This window comes from Lissotriton vulgaris, chromosome 8 (assembly GCF_964263255.1).
Source record: "Lissotriton vulgaris chromosome 8, aLisVul1.2, whole genome shotgun sequence".
In the NCBI taxonomy this organism is placed as follows: Eukaryota; Metazoa; Chordata; class Amphibia; order Caudata; family Salamandridae; genus Lissotriton; species Lissotriton vulgaris.
The window spans coordinates 56,218,934-56,235,808 of NC_141696.1; the positions used below are offsets into that span (position 1 = coordinate 56,218,934).

Sequence of the window (16,875 nt, forward strand, 5' to 3'; positions counted from 1 at the left end):
CTAGGCCTACAGAACGGGGGTCAATTCTTTCATGAGGATCAGGAGGTCAACTGGTAGGATTGTGATAATGAGCTGGTGAGATTAGGCCAAGTTGACCCTGAAGCCTGAGACTCTTTCAAAGTCCTCCAAGATTGGGTTAAAGCTGCAAGGACATCTGCCGGGTTGGGCAGTGTGGAGGAAATCATCTGCAAACAGGCTTATCTTGTGTGATTGGCCGCCAAATGGGATCACGTGCTACTGTCAAACTCTGGTTCGACTGCCAGAGCAAAGAGGAGGGGGAACGGGGAAAATCCCTGTCGCATTCTCGTGTCAGGGTGATGGGTGCCATGCTTTGTCCATTTACTCTGATCAGTGTGGTGGGGATAGTATAGGCCGCCAAGATTTTTCCTCTAAATCCCAGTCTCTTCAGAAGTTTGTGTAGGACCTCCATCATGAAAGCCCAGCTCATGCAGTCGAATGTTTTCTCTGCATTGAGAGAAAGGAGTAAAGCTGGGATCTCGTGCTTTTAGGGGTTTGCATTTAGATAAGCCTGACGACGGATATTGTCTGCTCCTTGATTGTTAAGAATAAATCCTACCTCATCCAGATCTATGAGACCTGGGAGCAGGGGGTCTAAGCGCTTAGCTAGTATTTTAGTACTTATTTTTGGCATTTGCGTGTAATAGAGCAAAGGGCTGGTATGATTCACATTCTGTCAGGACTTTAGCTGGCTTGGGGACTAGCGATATCTCCGCTTTCCACATAGTGGTGGTCAGGCTGGTGTCTGAGTTGTGGAGTAGGAGCAGATGTTCTAGAAGATTAGATAAAAAAGCTTTGTAAAATTCAAGTGGTAGGCAGCTGGCCCTGGCGTTTTACTGATTGGTTGGCATGGCTCGGATCGCCTGACACAGCTCTTCACCGTCTATGGGGGCACCCAAGGAGTCCATGCATTGACTTACAATGGGTTCCTAGTCACATTTATCTAGAAAAAGTTGTATGTGGGCAGGATCCACAAGTGTCCTGCATATAGAGAGTCTGATAGAATTCACAGAAGGCCTCTTACTTATCCCTCTCCTTTACCACCCAGATTTCCACAACTAGTTGTACGCAGGAGATATGGACCTGGCCTGCTGGGCTTTTATTTAACAACAAGGGGTAGTGATGGACAGAGTTTCTGAATTAAGCAGAATACTCTCACCCAGTCATGAGATCAGGTCTAGATCCAACACCGTTTTTTAGCACACTGCACCATCCCAGTTCAGAACATGCCTATATGCAAATGAGTCTGTTCCTGTCCCAGTGCATGACGGGAACAGGGCAAACCAAACTACCAAGCCAATTCTTACACTGGGAAGGAAACAAGCTTCCGGGGACCGGTTTCTGGCATTTCAGCCGTCGTCGGCCCGGCTTGCTTGAATCCTGATGGTGCAATGAGCAAGGGACTCACATCTGAGTATACCCTTCCACGCTTAGGGTCCCCGGTAGCTTGTCTCCTTTCTGGTGAAGAATTGGCTTGGTAGTTTAGTCTGCCCTGTTTCCATGATGCACTGGGCCAGGGACAGACTGATTTGCATATAGCCAGGTTCTGAGCTGGGATGGTGCAGTGAGATAAATAACGGTGATGGATCAAGCCCTGATCTTTGGACTGGGTAAGAGTGGTCTGCTCAATTCAGACACTCTGTTCATCACCACCCCCTTTTCTGAATCGTTTTTGGCCACTATAGGTATGGCAGGGTATACTCAGACATGAGTCCCTTTCTCACTGCACCATCAGGATTCAAGCAAGCCGGGCCGAACAAGGCTGAAATGCCAGAAACCGGTCCCCGGTAGCTTGTCTCCTTTCTGGTGTAGAATTGGCTTGGTAGTTTAGTCTGCCCTGTTCTCATGATGCACTGGGCCAGGGACAGACTGATTTGCATATAGCCAGGTTCTGAGCTGGGATGGTGCAGTGAGATAAATAATGGTGATGGATCAAGCCCTGATCTTTGGACTGGGTAAGAGTGGTCTGCTTAATTCAGACACTCTGTTCATCACCACCCCCTTTCTGAATCGGGCTTTTATTTGACGGCAAGGAGGGCACCCACTTTGTTGTCTCTGTCATAGAAGGGCTGCCCTATTGTTAGGAGTATGTATTCCATGCAGTTGATTCTCTGGAGTTTTAGTTGAACCCTAGTTATAGCCAGTTTCCGTTGAAGGAGCTTGGTGGGCTTTTGTTTGTCAAGGTCCTCCGAGTCTTGTATCACTGCTGTCAGAGAATTTTCCACGAGTCTTGCCTCTCTGGCACTACCCTTATAAATGCGTATGATTGTGCCCTGGATTGTGGCTTTAGAGCATCCCAGCATGTATGTACCAAGGCCTCTGGGGATGAGTTGTGTGTGAAGTAGTCGCTTATAGCCTCCAAGATAGCAACCCCTTTCACCAGGTCTCTCTGTATTTGAGGGATAAGACCAGAGTGCAGGGTGTCAAGGAAGACGTGGGTCTCTGTGCCAAGTGAGTTCCACATGGGCATGATCTCAGATAGATATATCAGATATGATAGCCGAGGCAACTGTAGTGAGAAGAGAGTGGTTTATGAATATGTAGTCAATGCAAGAGTAAAATGTGTGGACGTGGAACAGAAAATGAAGACTCTAGTGTTGGGATGGAGGTTTGGTGACTTCCTCTTTTAAAAGGGCTGACATCATCCCTGTCCCCTGGTAGAAGTTATTGTTTGTATCATAGTCAGCATCCTATGCTAGATTGAGATCTCCCCCCTCTTTTATGCCCCCTGTGGCTCCTCTTAGCTGTTGTTGTGTTGTGTAGAAACAAGTCTTGAGACATGTTGGAGGCATATATGTAATTGTTATTGTAATTGTTTTAGAGCCTTTGTGGGAGATAATCTTTTGGAATCTGTCTCCTGGATTTTGTATCACCAAGGTAGGGTCGCATCCTATGTGTGATTTGCAGAATATTTCGATGCCTGCCATTTTAATGGTGGGAGATGCCCAGTATTGGTGGGGAAAGTGACGATGGAGTATTCAATAGTAGGCTACACTCATTAAATGGGTCTCTTGTAAGAAGAAGACGCCAGGGCCCTACTGAGCCAGCTTAGGCCAATTTTACATAGTAGCACAAGAGTGTGGTACACCCTGTGGAGGAATTTGATATGTATTAGTTGCAATCTAAAACTGAGTGAGAGCACACCGGTCTGAGTGCAATAGTACTGCCATTGTTTTCTGTAGGAGAGGGAGGCAGGGCCCTCAGCCATGGAGTTCTTGCCTTGGGTGTGCAGGGAAGGGCTTTGTCTTCCATGGTAGTGTACAGTCAAGATGTTTCTCTAGTGCATGCACAGGTGCAGGAGCGATGGGGAATGTGCTGTGAAGTGCTTTGCAGGTAGTTCAGAGAAACTTGAATATGTCTAAGGATGTGCAGTGGGAGCATTACCTAAGGGAATATAGCATGAAAAATGTTCTTACTGGGGGAGGCGGAGCTTGCTGGCGTCCATGCAAGACGTGTGAGAGCTGAGCTCCTCGCCTGAGCCCCCTTAATATTCGTCAAATTGATCCTTTTTGGCGCCTCACTATCCCCAGCGAGGGCGGAATTCGCTTCTACGACCCCTAGAGCTGCTGGGGGCACCTTCCCTGATCGAAATCGGTGGTGGCATCGATCACCGGACCGGCGGAGTTTGGAGTTGCGGACCAGGCCGCAATCCGCGGACTATCCTTGGGGGCTATCCGCCCTACGTAACACTACGTGCGGCGTGAGGTTCCTGTGCGGCCCCGATCTGCCGGACTGCCTTCTGCCCGGTGCTGATTCTGGCCCGGTCCTCACCAGTGCGGGTTCATTCTGGCCCCTCTGCCCTGTGTGTGTTTGCTGCAACCCCCTTGGTGGAGACCTGGGGCTACCCGGAGTGACCTACGGACCGGACCGCGGGAAGTAGCGCCCTACGACTGCCGGTTGGCGGGCTCCGCCGATACTCTGTTCGGCCTGAGGACTAGAAGGACACTGGTATTGGGCCGTGTGCTTTGGTGTGTACTGGCACTTCTCGGCACCCGGTGCTGTGACCTGCACCGTAGCGTGAAGCCGGAGTTTGGATTTCTCCCCCTGGACTAGTCTGTGCCACGAGGCTCGCGGCCGCCATCTTTGGCTGCCATTCCTTGCTGTGCTCCGGACTGCTTCGCGTAGTTCGCTCCCCAGGCACTCCTCCTACGTCGAGCCGCCTCTTGCTCCTTGCTTGACACGTTTTCTGTGACCTCTGCCATGGGGAAAGGAGACAGAAATCAGCCGAAGCTCACGTTCGAGCAACGGAAGCCGAAGGGCGCGGAGAGCGCTCCTCCGGAAACATCAGCGCAGGCGGCGGAAGGCTCGCTCTGTGCGGACATTCGTGAGATGCTCGGCGCCATGGAGAAAGGCCTGCAGGACAGTATGTCCGCGATCGGCTCGAAAATCGACGCCTTATCATTCCGTATGGACCGGATGTCCGAAAGGGTGGACAAACATGTGGAACGTTTGGACATGGCGGAGCGCAGGCTGCCGGAGGCGGAGGAGGCCCAAACGGAGTGGGACAAGGATCGTAAGCAATTCAGCCGTCTTCTCCAGGTCATACAGGACAAAACGGAGGATTTGGAAGCGCGTTCACGGCGTTCCAACATCCGCATCACGGGGGTTGCGGAATCCACCAACACCGGAAAGATGGAACTGTTTGTCGAGAAGCTGCTTCACAAGCTCCTGGGGGAGGACGTCTTCTCCCCCATGTTTATTGTTGAGAGGGCCCATCGCACTCTCGGTCCCAAGCCGCAGCCTGGCCTCCCACCGAGACCAATCATTGCAAAACTTTTGAACTACAGGGACCGCGACCTGGCCCTCCGTCTGGCAAGGGAGAAGGGGGTCTTGCAGTTTGAAGGAATGAACATCTCCCTCTATCCTGACTTCACAGCAAGGGTGCAAGAGGAGCGGAAGCGATTCGCCCCCTACAAGAAACAGATGAGGGACATGGGGCTCGACTATGCCATGCTATACCCGGCGAGACTCCGGATAAATAAACAAGGTCATTCGCATTTTTTCATCGACCCGGCTGATCTGAAAAAATCGCTTAAGGAATGGGCCAAAGAACAGCGCAACAGCCCGAGGGATCAGCGTGCGGAGGATGAGGAAGCTGTGTCTTTGGAGGGCCAAGGCTGAACTGTCTCACGCTGCGTAGCTTGGCCTGGCTACTTCACTGTGACTGTATGTATTGTATTCCAGTTTTCGATGTGACTCTCCTTTGCCTTTATAACATTTGGTTTGTGACCCTTAAAGTGCCTGGTTTGTGGTGGTGCCACGAAATGGAGCTCGAACTTTTGCTGCTCTTCTTTTGTTGTCGAGGGGGGTGCTTCCGGTGGTACGTTGGGACTGATTGTTCACCACTCTGCTTGTTCTGCTGCTGGGGCTTAGGTGGGGTGCCGAACGCAATGGGGTGGGGCTGGGAGCAACGATTGTATCTGGCCCTTGTTGGAGAGTATTGTAGTCTGGCCAGAACCTCTGCCCCTGCGCTTTCGGCTTTTCGACCCTCTAGGGGGTCCTGGGTTTGTAGTGGGGTGTTTCGGGTGGGTTCAGGGTGGGTAGTGCTATGCTCTGTCTGACCGGGTTGGGGTTGGTCGGCTGTGGGTGGGTGGTTGTTGGTTGTGCTCGTGTATTGTTGCTGCAATGCTGTTTGGGGTTCAGGGTTTGCCGGGTGGGGGGTTTGTTTTTGCCGACTACTACGCTGTGTCTGTCACTCCATCTGCTCTGCGACATCTTCCTTTCTAATCTGCCATGTCGACCGCTGAATCACTGAGTGCGGAGTGCTCCCTGGGCTCTCTGCGATTACTGTTCTGGAACGTAAGGGGGCTCAACGATTTTCGCAAGCTCAGGAAGGTCTTAGCCTATTTACAACGCCACCACATTGACCTTGCTTTACTGCAGGAAACACATTTGCCGCTTTCCAGCCCTATGTTGCAGGTGCGGGGCCTTGGCTCCGCTTGTGTCGCTGCGGGGTTCACAACGCATGCTAGGGGGGTGCTCATATGGGCTAATCCCAAATCCCGATTGTCGCTGACCCGAGTGGCGGTAGACCCGGAAGGGAGGTTTGTGGTTGCGCGCTGTGTTGGAAAGGATCATGATCTTTTGCTGGTGAATGTGTATGGCCCCAATTACGACTCCCCGGAGTTCTATGCTTCGCTTGCTGACAGCTGCAGGCAGTTTGTGGGCTCTAGAATGCTGTGGGGGGGGGGGATTTTAACTTGGTGCTGAACCCGGACCTTGACAGATCTGCGGGCCCCCCTAGGTCCCCTGCAGCTTCCGCGTCCCTCCTTTTGTCGGAATGTGTGAAACTTGATTTACTTGATGTGTGGCGGCATAGGCACTCGGGGCGGGGTGGGTTCACTCACTACTCGGCCTATCACAACATTCATACACGCATAGATTATTGGTTTGTTTCCCGCTCTTTGCTAGATATGGTTAAGGGTTGCACGGTTCTCCTGCGCACGCTGTCTGACCACTCGCCCTTGCTATTGCTGCTGGTGGCTCCTCCCAAGAGGATCCCCCCCTTCACGTGGAGGTTCCCCCCGTACTCCCTCTTAGATGAGGTTTTCAGAGGGGAACTCGCCGAAGACATAGAGACCTATTTCGCAACCAATGTGGGCTCAGTGGACAGCGTTCAAGTTCTCTGGGACGCATTTAAGGTTTACATCAGAGGGATGACTATGGCGAAGCATTCTGGGGTGCTCAAAGCTATCAGGCGGCGCCTGCAATTGCTCGAGACTCAACTCGCTGCCCTGGATAGTCAGGCAGTGGACTCGGGGGACGCAGCTGATACGGTCACGCTTAAGTCCTTGCTAGATGAATTTCAGGAGGAGGCGGACAGGGAAATTAAGCATATGGGCAAATACGCGACGGCACGGGTGTATGGGGAGCGGGATCGGCCTGGTGCACTCCTAGCTAACCTTATGCGCAACAGTAGGCCCCCATTGGTTATCGAGGAGTTGGTGACAGCTGCTGGGGCGGTGGTTACGGAGGAGCAGGACATCTTGGCGGAATTTCATGCCTACTACACTGCCCTCTACTCCTCGAGGGACGCACATCTCGAGGACGAAATCGACGACTATTTGAGCTACATCCGAATGCCCTTCCTGGCTGACTGGCAGAGGGAGTTCCTTATGGCCCCCATTCAGAAAGAGGAGATAACGGAAGCGCTGGAAGGCATGAAATCTGGTAGCGCTCCTGGTGCGGATGGTCTCACGGTGTCCTTCTACAAAGCCTTCCAAGAGCAGCTGGTCCCGTACTTGATGCTCTTGTTCGATGACATTTGCCAGCAGGGCAGCATGGCGAAATCCATGAGAGAGGCGTTGCTTATTACCATCCCGAAACCTGGCAAGCCCCTTAATCAGTGTGGCTCCTACCGGCCGCTATCGCTGATAAATGTGGATGCGAAACTGTACGCTAAGGTTCTTGCGACTCGTTTGGCGTTGCTGGTTCCGGAACTGGTTGCCCCGGAGCAGGCTGGGTTTGTTCCCTCACGCAATCTCACTTATAATATTCGCACGGTCCTAGGCACGATCCAACATGTCAAACACGAAAACAAAGCTGTGGCCATCTTCTTGGATATGGAGAAGGCCTTTGATTCGGTTGAGTGGTCGTTTATGCTGAGGGTCCTTCGTAAGTTTGGCCTAGGGGAGCCGTTTCTGCAAATGTTGGGAGCCCTATACTACAAACCTACTGCGAGGCTGAAGATAGGTAACCTGGTCACTGCTCCCATCGAAATTGGGAGGGGCACGCGTCAGGGTTGCCCCCTCTCTCCATTGCTGTATGCCATGGTAGCGGAACCTCTCGCCTGCGCTATACGAGAGTATCACCGGTTTGAAGGGATCAACTTCCCGACGTACCAGATCGGTATCTCCACATATGCGGATGACACTCTGCTATATGTTCGGGACCCGGAGGCTAACCTCTCTGCGGTGCTACGGGAAGTGGTGAGGTTCGGGGCTCTTTCGGGCCTCCGCGTCAACTGGAATAAGTCAGTAGCGTTGCCCCTGACTCCGGTGACGCTCCCTTTCGACTCGGAGTACCCCTTGCAATGGACCACGGACTCTATCCGCTATTTGGGGATACGCATACATACGGACCCGGAGGTCCTGATACGCGAGAATTATGGTGTGGCCTACTCCAAACTGGTGGATTATGTCGAAGTGTGGTCCAGGCACCCGCTTTCGCTCATGGGCAGGATTGCGCTCATGAAGATGGTGGTGCTCCCCAGGTTCCTTTTCCTATTCGTGAATATACCAGTAGTCCTTTCCAAAGCCTTTTTCCGGCAACTTACCCAGACACTTGTCCGCCTGGCGTGGGTGGGCAAACAGCCGCGGGTGCAGTGACAAACGCTCACCCTTCCATACGACCGAGGAGGCCTTGGGGCTCCGGACCTGGAGCGATACTACAGGCTTGCTCAGGGCGCACACCTACATATGTGGATTCATGGGGATCCGGGTATCCCTCATGTGAAACTGGAGAGACTCTTTGCAGACCCCGTCCCGCTTCCGGCGACAGTGTGTTATCCGCCTGATAGGAGGGTCGGCAATCTGGACTCTATAGCTGCCACGAATCATGCTTGGCATGCACTGATTGGCTCCCGTGAGTGCACGCTGCTGTATTCTCCTTTGCTCCGTGTAGAATGGGCGGCCTGGTTGGCTCCACTGACGGAGAAGGGCGTCCTGAAGGCGCTACGTGACCTAGGCATTCTTACCATGGGTGATCTCTTCTCAAAAGGCACTCTGAAAACGCTGCAGCAGGTCCTTCAATCCTGTCCCGGGGCAACGCTACTTCATAGTTTTCAATATCACAGGGTTCGCAGAGCGGCCCTTTCCGTTTTAGGCCCGGACTTGGCTGAACCGCCGGAAGTGCCGGAACTCACCTATGTCATCAAGACCCCCTCGGCTCGCAAGCTGGTCACAGCTCTTCGGTCCCTGGGTGATAGACAACGGCAGTATCCCCCCTCCAAGGCCCGTTTGGCCTGGCAGGCTGACCTCCAATCTCCCATCTCAGACGACATGTGGCGTTATTGTGCGACTAATACCAGGAAAATCTCGCTCAACGGTAGGCACCGACTGGTACATTTTAAATTCCTACAGCGTGTCTACTACACGCCCGAGAGGTTGCATAGGTATGGCCTTAGAGAATCAGCGGAGTGTGAGCGTTGTCACTTTCACACAGCAGACTTTCTCCATATGGCCTGGACTTGTCCTGCCATACATAAGTACTGGGTAGAGGTCTTTGCGGACCTCAGCGCTATCCTTGGTGAAGTGATCGTACCTAACCCGGCGCTCGCCTTACTTGGTTTTTCAAAACCTCTTCCTGTGGCTATGCGGCGACTTGCGGACATGGCATTACTGACGGCAAAGCGGCTGATAGCACTGTGCTGGATGCGGGGACCAGTCCCTACTAGAAAACGGTGGGAAACAGACTTGCTTTACTGTTGCACGCAATCGGAGGTGTATAGTGAACTCCTGCCTCCAAAGAGTAGACCCAAAAACTTTTGGGGTTTGTTTCGAGCGTTTCAAAGTGCGAAAGAGGATGGTGAGTCGGACCCAGAGAGTGTGGAGCTGGATGTGCTGCAGGAGGAGGGGGCTGCGTCAGCAGTGGATGAGGAGTGTGTCGGTTGAAGGCCTTAACGTTGTGACAGTGTGGTGAGTCACGCCTGACTTTCGAGATGTTTTGAGTTGTGAGTTGCTTGTGACGGCTGTTCTGGTTCATGGCGACCGCAGTCCCCTTCCCAGAGCGTCATCCTGCCCTGGTGGGCATTTGCTTATCTCCCTTAGCCCAGCTGAGGGGCTCATGGTTGGGGTGCAGAGTGGGAAGTGGGTGGTGGGCACGGGTTTAGGTATTCTGGCTTGTTCTTCTTTTGGGGTGGGTGGGTTTGCTATTGTCTGGGGGGTTTCCTCCCCTTTATACACCTTTCCCTGGGTCCCCGTTGGTCTTGCCCTCGACTCTGGGTTTCTACGCAGTTCTTCCCAAGTGGCTATTTCGATCCTGCCATTCTGGCACGCCACGCTGCCCCTGGGTCTGACATTGTCGGCGTTGTGGGGTGTGCATCCTGATTATATGCTATGATCATCCGATGGTAGATACTACGAACTGTTGCTTCTGCACACTTGTTCCACACCTGCAGTTTCGCCGCCCGGCCCTAGGACTGTTGGTCTTTATGGCTGTGTAACTTACCTGTACCCAGGGATTGGAGGGTGTTTCTTTTTTGATGCCGCCGGCCTCCGGGTTGTAGGCGATGTCGGCTGTGTATGTAACTTGTGAGTGCAATAAAGTATAAATTTAATTTAAAAAAAAAATGTTCTTACTGGGTACAGATCGCCTAGGGAGGTCAGTCGCAGTTGGCACAATTGAAGGCAGACTGTTCAGTCTACCTTACGTGCAAACACTGGGTTTCTAAGTGTTGGAGTCTTATGCACATCAGACAGTTGAGTATTGCACGTTGCCGAAGGTGGTTCCAGGACCAAACATTTCATTTTACTGTATCAATTCCCGCTTTGGGGCATCCAGCAGGTACCCAAACAATAGTGTTCAACTGGCATGGTGCCACATTGTCAGTCTCAATGGCAACATGCAGCTGAAAGGGGGCCGGGTGGTACAAACAGTACCCAAACTCCGCTTGGATGCCGTAATAATATAGCTCCCGGTCCAGCGCACAGATCCCTCCCCGTTGAATCTTAATTTGAGCTCTTCCCATGTGACTCTTGGTGGTATACCGGCCCAATTTAAACGTATTAGATTGGAGCAGATACAGTGGTGTTAGTGCCTAGTGAGCGGGACTAATACATTAACAAAGAGGTATAAAAACTTGGGGAGCAGTACCATTTTGGCAATGGCAATTCTGCCAGCCAGTAACAGGCAATCGAGACCACACTGGGACATGGTCTTCAAGCCAAGTGAATGTCCTGCCATAATTCTCATAGTAGATCTCATCTAGATCCTTGCTTATCCATATGCCCAGACATGTGAACGATGGTGTCCAACCATTCCAATTGAAACTCAAGAAGGAATTTGCTTGTTATAGCAGTAAGGGGAAGGAGAACTGACTTGGACTAGTTAATGATTATTCTCGTGAGGCAGCTAAATTGCATAAGCTCTCTATGTATTGGCGTATTGGCGAGGCATTAGAAGTAGGGTCTTTGACATACAGCGTAACGGCATCTGTATACATTGAGACAATGTGCCACCTGCTTGTATAATGTAATCCTTTATCGAAATGATGTTGACACAACCTAGAGCAGAGCACATTTTTAACTGGGAGTTAATCCAGAAGGAGTGTGGCTAGACTTGTATGCATATGATGCATTTGGGCATGGCTTAGTACTGGAATGTTATGGCCTGTAGGTGGCACACAAAGAAAAGGAGGAGGGCTCAGACTAGAAGGCGTAGGCCCACCTGTCATTGATGAGTCTGACAACCACAGGGATTTTATCTACTCTTGGACTCTTTCAGCTAATTCATAAACAGGATCCCAACCAACGAGCTGCTTCTAATCAATCCTCCCTTGGACCGAGGCACTACAACTCATGTGGCTAACTACTGCGCACACGCAATAAAAGTCATGTGTTTGTACACATGCTTTAAAAACCTGACATGTATGTACATGTGAGACTATTCCATGTCTCATTAGCATGCATGCTTAATAACATCAGAAACTGTGATGAACGCATGCCTTGAATGCAGAATATGTTAGTATGTACAAGTAAGAAGGTGTGTATCTTTGTGATTTGCAAAAAAAACAAAACCTCAACAATATCGAAGTTGTACATAAATCGAAATGTACCAGACACAAATGTGTGGAGAAAGTAAAAAATCTACTCATCATAGATGTACTCATTATATATTTGAGTAGCTTTACCACTTTTAACAATTCCCAAAAATTCCAAAGCATAGTCCTGGAAGTTTACACACAGGTCAATGTGCATGGGGGAATTGTCCATTGGAACATGTACCATTTTATTCCTTTTTTCTTCATGGTTACACTGCTCCCTCTAGAGAAACACCTTCTATTACTTCTGGAAACCATATTTCAGCCTTTTCAGGAGTACCATTCAGGGGTTAGAATGGCAAAACGCTTATGACTGCAAACAGATTCAGGTATTTGTTGGTGTGCCAATCAATTTACATAACCAACACCCGGTCAATGAAACTTCTTTTACATTCCAAAGTCACAGTATGATTTGTCAAAAGTTCCATCTTTGGGCATAGCCCTCTGTGTGGCTTGACTATATGAATATGGATCTATGGACTTACGCTTGCAGATGATTTTGTTTGCACAAAACAGTGAATCCTTCTACCTGACATTCCTTCTCTACCTCCCCACATGCATCCTCATGTGTCTCACTCCTCCACTGCAGACTCCAGTGATCTGGAAATCAAGGACCCAGACTCTAAGCTTGTCAACACTAAGGGCCTGATTTAGTTTGCCGGACAGGAACACTATGCCACAAACATGGTGGAGTACCATGTCCACCACCTGACAGTCTGGCTCCTCTATTCTGAGTTGCACAGACTATCATGCTTTCAACAGTGGTGCCCCGCTGACTCTGCTGAAAGAAATACTACACAGAAAGTGCATCAGACCATCTGCCCTATTTAGAGCAGATGGGCTGATGCACTTTGCAATAAAATGACCCCCACATCATTGAAAAAACTCCCAGTTTGTCAGAGTCATTCGGTTTCAAAAACAAACTCCTACTTTGGAAATTTGTTTTTAGAAAACAGAAGAATCTGCTGAGTGGCTGCCTAAAACATGGGGGCCACTCATCAAACTTTTAATGCCTCCAACTGAGTTGCTGTGGTGCTGGCTCCTCTCAAGCGACAGAAATTGCAGTACCAGTGGCGGATATCTCAAAGTATGGCAGCCGATATTCTGGCCAGGGTGACAGAAGGAATGACAACCACCGCCTTGACGGTGCCCTATAGGGCAATCTATTAATGATAATGGGGTAACCCTGTGTCCCTCAGAACCTGGGTGTTGATAATGTATTCTACAGTTGGTTCTATCGGGTAACCCAATTGCTTAGCATTTAGTAATCAATACAACACAACAAGGAAAGTTTTGTCAACGTCAAATTCAAAATACTAATATTTTGGAATCAACCAACGAAACACACCAAAAGTACCAAGTCATTAGTTCAGAAACAGTATTCACACTGTTTTAAAGGAAATCTATGGCTGTCACAGTAAAAAAAATGTCATCAACAAATAGACAAAGAGACTTTCGTGAGTCAAGTGCAATAAGGTGGTAAAGTGATATCATGAGTGAAATCTATACAGAAACATACAAATAACACAAATAAATTCTACAAATCAATGTGGGTCTGTCCTTTCATAACTTTATATCCCATGTTTTCACAACAACCTTATCATAATTTTATGGCCTTGGGGTGAGAAAACTGGTGGATATGAGCAGAAAGAGCGTTGACGTTTCGACCCAGAGGTATGCGCAGTTCAACACGCGTCACCTGGGTCTTCCTCAGGACTGAAACACAGATGTGGAAAGCCAAATCTTACTGTGGTAAGTTGCGCAATCTGGCAATGCCCAAGGTGTGGTCTGACAGGATGGTGTATGGGCCTGGTTTGTTGTCCTTTTTATGGTCTTTTTTACTGGTGATATCCCTTGATACGACCACAAGCATCACCAACAACAAGCACAAATGGATAGTCCCTCTCATAACTTGCAAAAAACGTATACATCATGTTGTTAAACTTTCAAAACTGCTGATATGCAAATGCAGCCCACTTTTTAAGCTATCTGATTTGCTAATGAGGGCCATTTTTACTATGGTGGCAAGGCCTATTACAATCCTAGTCCAACCCTGCCTCCTCCATACTTTAAATGAGGCCCTATGTGTGATTAAAGATAGTAAATGCTGATGAAGCAAGAGAGGGAATTTGAGAACAATTAAAGGCCTCGGAAAACAACTCATTGATGCACACATGGGACTTCGGGTTCAACAGATTCATACCATTGTTGAAGAGGATAACAACAAAAATGGATCCCACATGACCTTAGCAGAGAGAGAAATAAGCACACCCAACTTACCATTTCTGAACGTGGGAAAGGAACGTCCATCTCATGTAGCACTTTATTCAAGAAAATCCACTTCTGTTGGAAGGTGATCCATAGTTCTAAGAACAGCCCTGTCGAAATAGGACGAAAACGAGGAAGTGTGTGATCTGAATATAGGGGCGATTATAAAGAGGGCTGCAGGTACAGCAGGACTTAATCCCCTCCTCCTCTCCCACCACAAACCATACCTCTGCTAATTGCATGGTAATCAGATGGCAGACATTTGACACAGTTTTACTGTGTTACTGAATTTAAGTCATACTGCATTAAATCATGGGAGAATCATGACCGTCGCCCCCATTTCCCTGTAAGGAACATGGGGAAACCCTGCAGTAAGATCAAATCACCACATGTTATTTGCCAATGATAAGTGGAAAAGGTTCCATCCAGAGTAAACTGCTGATTCTGAATAAATGCACTAGAGAATTGTCTGATTTAGCACAACAGCCCAAACGAGAGCCCAAGCCCGGCCCCCTCCCAGCCTCAGTGGGACTCAGCAGCAGGAAAGCAATTCCCCTCTGTTGAGTTCAGTGCTTGAAATGGGAAGAAGAAATGCCCATGTTGGAGGTGCCGCTCCTGCTGAAAAGGTCTAGCAAACATTCCAATAATCAGTGCTTGATGGCACCTGCCTACTTATAGGGCTGAATAAGCTAGAATTTTAAGGACTACTGGGGCCGTATTATAGAAGTGCCCTGGGGGCACAACGGGCATATACCCCTGCTTTGCGCCTTCGGGAGCACCTTTGTATTACAGAAGGGGCCGCAGACGCTTGTAATACTGATAGCGCTTAAGCCCATAGAGCGACAGCGCTATCTTCAGAGGGTGTTCCCTCATTTGCATGGGGGCGTGCACTATGCCTACGAGGGAATCCCTTTACCTCTGTGCCCGTGCCATATTACAGACGCAGGCTCAGAGGCAAAGAAGCTCTCAGGAGGCGCACTGACTCACTTGACATCAACATCAATACCCTCAGCAAAATCCTGCCACTCGGTATCAAGGACACCCCAAACAAATCTCCTTCAATATAGTGGAAATTTTTCAGCCCTATACATGAAGACGAGATAGTCAACCTGATCTCTACATCTAAGCCTACGTCACACGCTCTAGATCCTCTGCCGCGTCAACTGACCAAAAAGCTTAAACTCTCCCTTGCCCCACTATGGTGCAAGATCATTAACAGTTCACTGCGGTCCGGCATCATCCCGGAATGCCTCAAACAGGGGCAAGTCATGCTGCTGCTAAATAAACCAGACCTAGACAAAAAAGATCTGAACAACTACAGACCAGTCTCAAACCTACCTCTTCTAGCCAAAACCCTAGAAAGATGCGTGCTCTTTCAACTTACCAAACACCTGGATAGCATCGACCTACTCGACGCCAACCAATCGGGCTTTAGAATGGGATGTAGCACGGAAACCGCGATTCTCAACGTCATCGACGACATGCACAAATCATTAGATGCGGACAAATGTTGCCTTCTCATCCTCCTAGATTTATCAGCAGCTTTTGACACGGTTGATCATATCCTCCTCATTAAGGCTCTTCAAGAAAGGGCAGGTCTAGATGAGGTGATCTTACAATGGTTCTCCTCCTTTCTCCACAACCGCATTCAAAGAATAAAAATCAAAAACTGCTCGTCTGACCTACATCAAGTGAGCAAGGGAGTCCCCCAAGAATCAGTGCTCTCCCCACAACTTTTCAACATTTACATGGAATCACTCTCAACCTCACTCAGAAAAGCTAACATCCCCTTCCACCTTTATGCCGATGAAACACAGATCTACCTGGAAACCACATCCATTGACGACATTCAGAGACTCAATGACACGCTCAGAGAAGTCTAACACTGGCTATCAAGGAACCACCTAAATCTCAATCAGGACAAGACTAAAATACTTCTCATATCAAACAAAGAAGAGAACCGTCAAATTACAGAATGGCTATCTGTGATCGATACACTCGATGGAAACATCACCCTGGCGGATTCTGTAAAATCATTAGGCATCACTTTAGACCCGAAACTGAATATGACCAAACACATTAAGATCTCTGCGAAGAGCGCCTTCCTGAACTTAAAGCTATTGAACAAAATAAAACCTTTCATCCCAGCCAAGGACCTTAAACAAGTTACCCAATCACTGGTGTTATCCAGATTAGACTATGGGATCGCAACACTGTCAGGCTCAACAAAGGTGCACCTGGCCCCCCTTAAAACAACACTAAACGCAGCAGCTAGAATGGTCACAGGAGTGAAGAAATTTAACCATATCTCACGCGCACTCAGAGAACTAAAATGGCTCATAGTTGAAATGCGTGCCAGTTTTAGAACAGCCTGCCTCACCCACAAAGCCCTTCACACAGGCAAACCTGAATACTTGGCCTCTAAACTCAAAAAAGCCGGACAAACCAGGTCCCTCCGGAGCTCAAACACGCTACTACTCATCCCAATGAAAGCACTGCAACCCGATCCTTCGCGGGAAACGTGCCCAAAATGTGGAACGCTATCCCCCTCATATAAGAACTATCCCCTCCTTCGCAAAATTCAAAGAGCAACTCAAAAATCTTTTCCTTGCTCGGTCCCTAGCAAAGGGGCATGAGACGCAGAAGAGCTATTGACAATACCCACCGATGGGGGTGGGATACCCAGATTACGGTCATCATGATAAGGTACTACGAGTACGTATTGTCAACCCCAATACGCAAAGTGTATACCCGATATTGTCTCGAGACTCTTGACACTTGTGCTGATATCTGCACTGTACTTACTGTGAATGTTTGTTTGGTCTATGCAT

The 16,875-nt window shown here is 49.3% G+C and overlaps 1 protein-coding gene across 1 annotated transcript in view; it reads right to left on the reverse strand.

Moving 5' to 3' along the window:
- DNHD1 (dynein heavy chain domain 1) overlaps positions 1 to 16,875 on the reverse strand; it is a 682,720-nt gene that overhangs the window by 359,972 nt on the left and 305,873 nt on the right. Inside the window, exon 21 of the mRNA XM_086933691.1 lies at positions 14,057 to 14,154. Within this exon, the coding sequence (XP_086789817.1) occupies positions 14,057 to 14,154 (98 nt within the window). The remainder of the gene's footprint in view (positions 1 to 14,056; positions 14,155 to 16,875) is intronic.